The sequence below is a fragment of the Montipora foliosa genome, chromosome 3 (genome assembly GCF_036669935.1).
Source record: "Montipora foliosa isolate CH-2021 chromosome 3, ASM3666993v2, whole genome shotgun sequence".
NCBI lineage: Eukaryota > Metazoa > Cnidaria > Anthozoa > Scleractinia > Acroporidae > Montipora > Montipora foliosa.
In genome coordinates, this window is record NC_090871.1 from 36,820,893 (window position 1) to 36,823,392 (window position 2,500).

General features: G+C 38.4%; 1 protein-coding gene across 3 annotated transcripts in view; it reads right to left on the minus strand.

The window, feature by feature from the left end:
• Positions 1–2,500, minus strand: part of LOC137997377 (polyamine-transporting ATPase 13A3-like) — a 57,552-nt gene that overhangs the window by 17,667 nt on the left and 37,385 nt on the right. For all 3 annotated transcript variants that reach the window (XR_011122460.1, XM_068843332.1, XM_068843331.1), the window contains exons 20-21: positions 2,159–2,269; positions 589–742 (exon numbers count right to left, since the gene is read on the minus strand). Coding sequence is in view for 2 of the 3 variants with exons in the window: in XM_068843332.1 (XP_068699433.1) it covers positions 589–742; positions 2,159–2,269 (265 nt within the window). In the remaining variant the exon portion in view is untranslated. The remainder of the gene's footprint in view (positions 1–588; positions 743–2,158; positions 2,270–2,500) is intronic.

The window sequence follows — 2,500 nt, forward strand, 5'->3', positions numbered from 1 at the left end:
TACATTATAATGAGAAGACAAGTGTGCATTATTTTTGAAGACTGATGTGATACGTTTATAGTTGACCTCCTTCTAAATGGAAAATTTGATGTTAGGATGTGACTGTTGATATCTTTAAAAAATTCACTGCATCCTGATATTATGTATGTATGAATGATGTTTACAATGTGGGCAAGTATCGCTAGCCAATGCTAAAACAGTGGACAAAAGCCATATTAGTAGTATAAGTGCTGCTCAAAGTATCGTTATGAACTGCCTTTAACTCTTTTCGCGTACTTTAGAAGCAATAGACAAGTAAATGCTTACGATCATTTTAGTTTGTCCCGCCGACAGGTTACCGACACGTTACTGACAGGTTGCCAACAGGTCACCGACTGTCGGCCGACTGTTGGCTGACAGTCGGCCAACACTTTGGCCTCAAACATAACACAAACTGTCGGCCGACAGTTGGGCAACAGTCGGCCGACAGGTTTTTTGGGGAGCTCTTCTTCACAATTACCAAAAGACCATATTTTGGGCCCAGATTGCATGTGTCATTCAATAATGGATCAATGTTTATCAGTGGTAATCTGTTGTGTACATACTGACCTGTTTGTGGTTCACAAAGACTTGCAATGGTTTCTGGGGCACCTTTTGCATACACATCCATATTGGGAGCTGCCAATGTGCGAGTTACAACACACATGCGTTGGAGATCAGATGAAAAAGGAAGCTGACGAATGATGGCTATTTCATATGGAACCTGGAGCAAACAAAACAGGGATATCAATAAATTTTAAAGGACAAGTTGTCCCCATGCACATCATGCAATGATGTAAACCTGTACAAGTGGCTATATCATTTATGAGACAAAAATAGAGAAAAATGAATGAAAACAAGAGCAAGGAAAGTGGAAGGCTTCACTTGGTACTCAAAACAGCTTAATAGGACTTGAATTAATAACATAATTACTGGTACAACTGGTTTTGGTTGAATCACTTGCCTGCTAAAAAGTGCTCAAAAAGATGCAGCTCTATTATTGAATATCTTGCTTCCTACACCTAGTCTTCATTTGTTGGATTGCACATTTTATTCATTCTCCTTTAATATTTTTTGAGGATGGCGCATACTATTGTTATTGCACATACGTTCTGCGCATCTTGAGATACTAGGGTTTCCTATGGGTGGTGCTTATTAATACATGTACAGGAATATTCTTGCGCAGTTCAAAACTATGCGGAGAAGGCAGGACTTAGCAAGTGCTCTTGGTATCCAAAAAGAAAATTGGCGGTAACCACGCATTTTCAGAGATAATTAAGCTTCACTTTGGAAAAGAATGCCATACATTGCTCTGTATTTTAATAAAAGCTTTTTACAAATATTTGTTGATTAATTATCTTTGAAAAATGTGTCGTTACCCCCAATTTTCTTTTTGGATTTCAATAACACTTGTTAAGATCTGCTTTTCCCACATACATGTATGAGGCTAAATATAATTTAGGCAAAGTTCAAACCAAGTCAATGCAGCAGTGTTGCCTGGGATACTTGGGAGGGCTCCAGGGAGGTTTGCAGGGGCATTGCCATGTGCTTTGGCTTGAGTTGCCTTTTCGCTTGCTTGCTTCTTTACCCTCCCTCCCTCCCATATTTTGGGGTAAGTATCTATACTTCACACACTGGTTTCTCTCAGTGACGTGTTGATGGGTGCCTGGGAGGTGGACTGTGGCTCGGTTGCCATGGTGACCTCCTTGCTGCTGAGGAGAGTGGCACCTACCCTCCAAAATATTGGCGTGGTGTTTTAAATTCAGTTAACCACGCCAAAATACCTTTGAATTAGCAGGCACTGTTCTTAATTCAATGAATCTAATTATACTTAATCTAAAGTATGCTCTTTGAAGCCCTATTCATAGTATTTTTAAAATAAATTTATTTTCACTTATCTGATTCCTTTGCCTTTGCTATTCCACTTCAAATCATACCATTTATTTGTACCCTTGCTAACTTTATATTCATGATATACTTGTTTAGTTTTCTTCCATTATTAATTATTAAAACTTCATTTTGCATAAAAAGGTTGTGGAATAGAATAAACATGACTGACTGACCACACCTGCACAATATACAATAAAAATACTGTACTTGCTACATCTGTAGCCTTTTTACATATTTATGTATAATTTACCTTTCCCTCTAAAGCAGTTTCCACTAGAAATTCCTCCGCAGTTTTGGGCTTAACCACAATAGAAACTATGTTATCAAATTTTGTGCCATCTTCACCAGGTTCTTCAAGAATCTAACCACAACATAATGTTAAATAGGATCAACACCAACGGCAAATCACACACTAGAGTGAGGAGTTGAAGGGAAAAAAAATACTTATCATATTAACGTACAGCCCCCTCATGCACTCCTACAGAAAATTGAATCACAAGGTGACAAGAGCAGGTCCAGACAGATTGACACGAGTCAGTCTGGAAAGAGCTGTCAGAAAAATTACTACTGTTGTTTTCGCATTACTAGCATA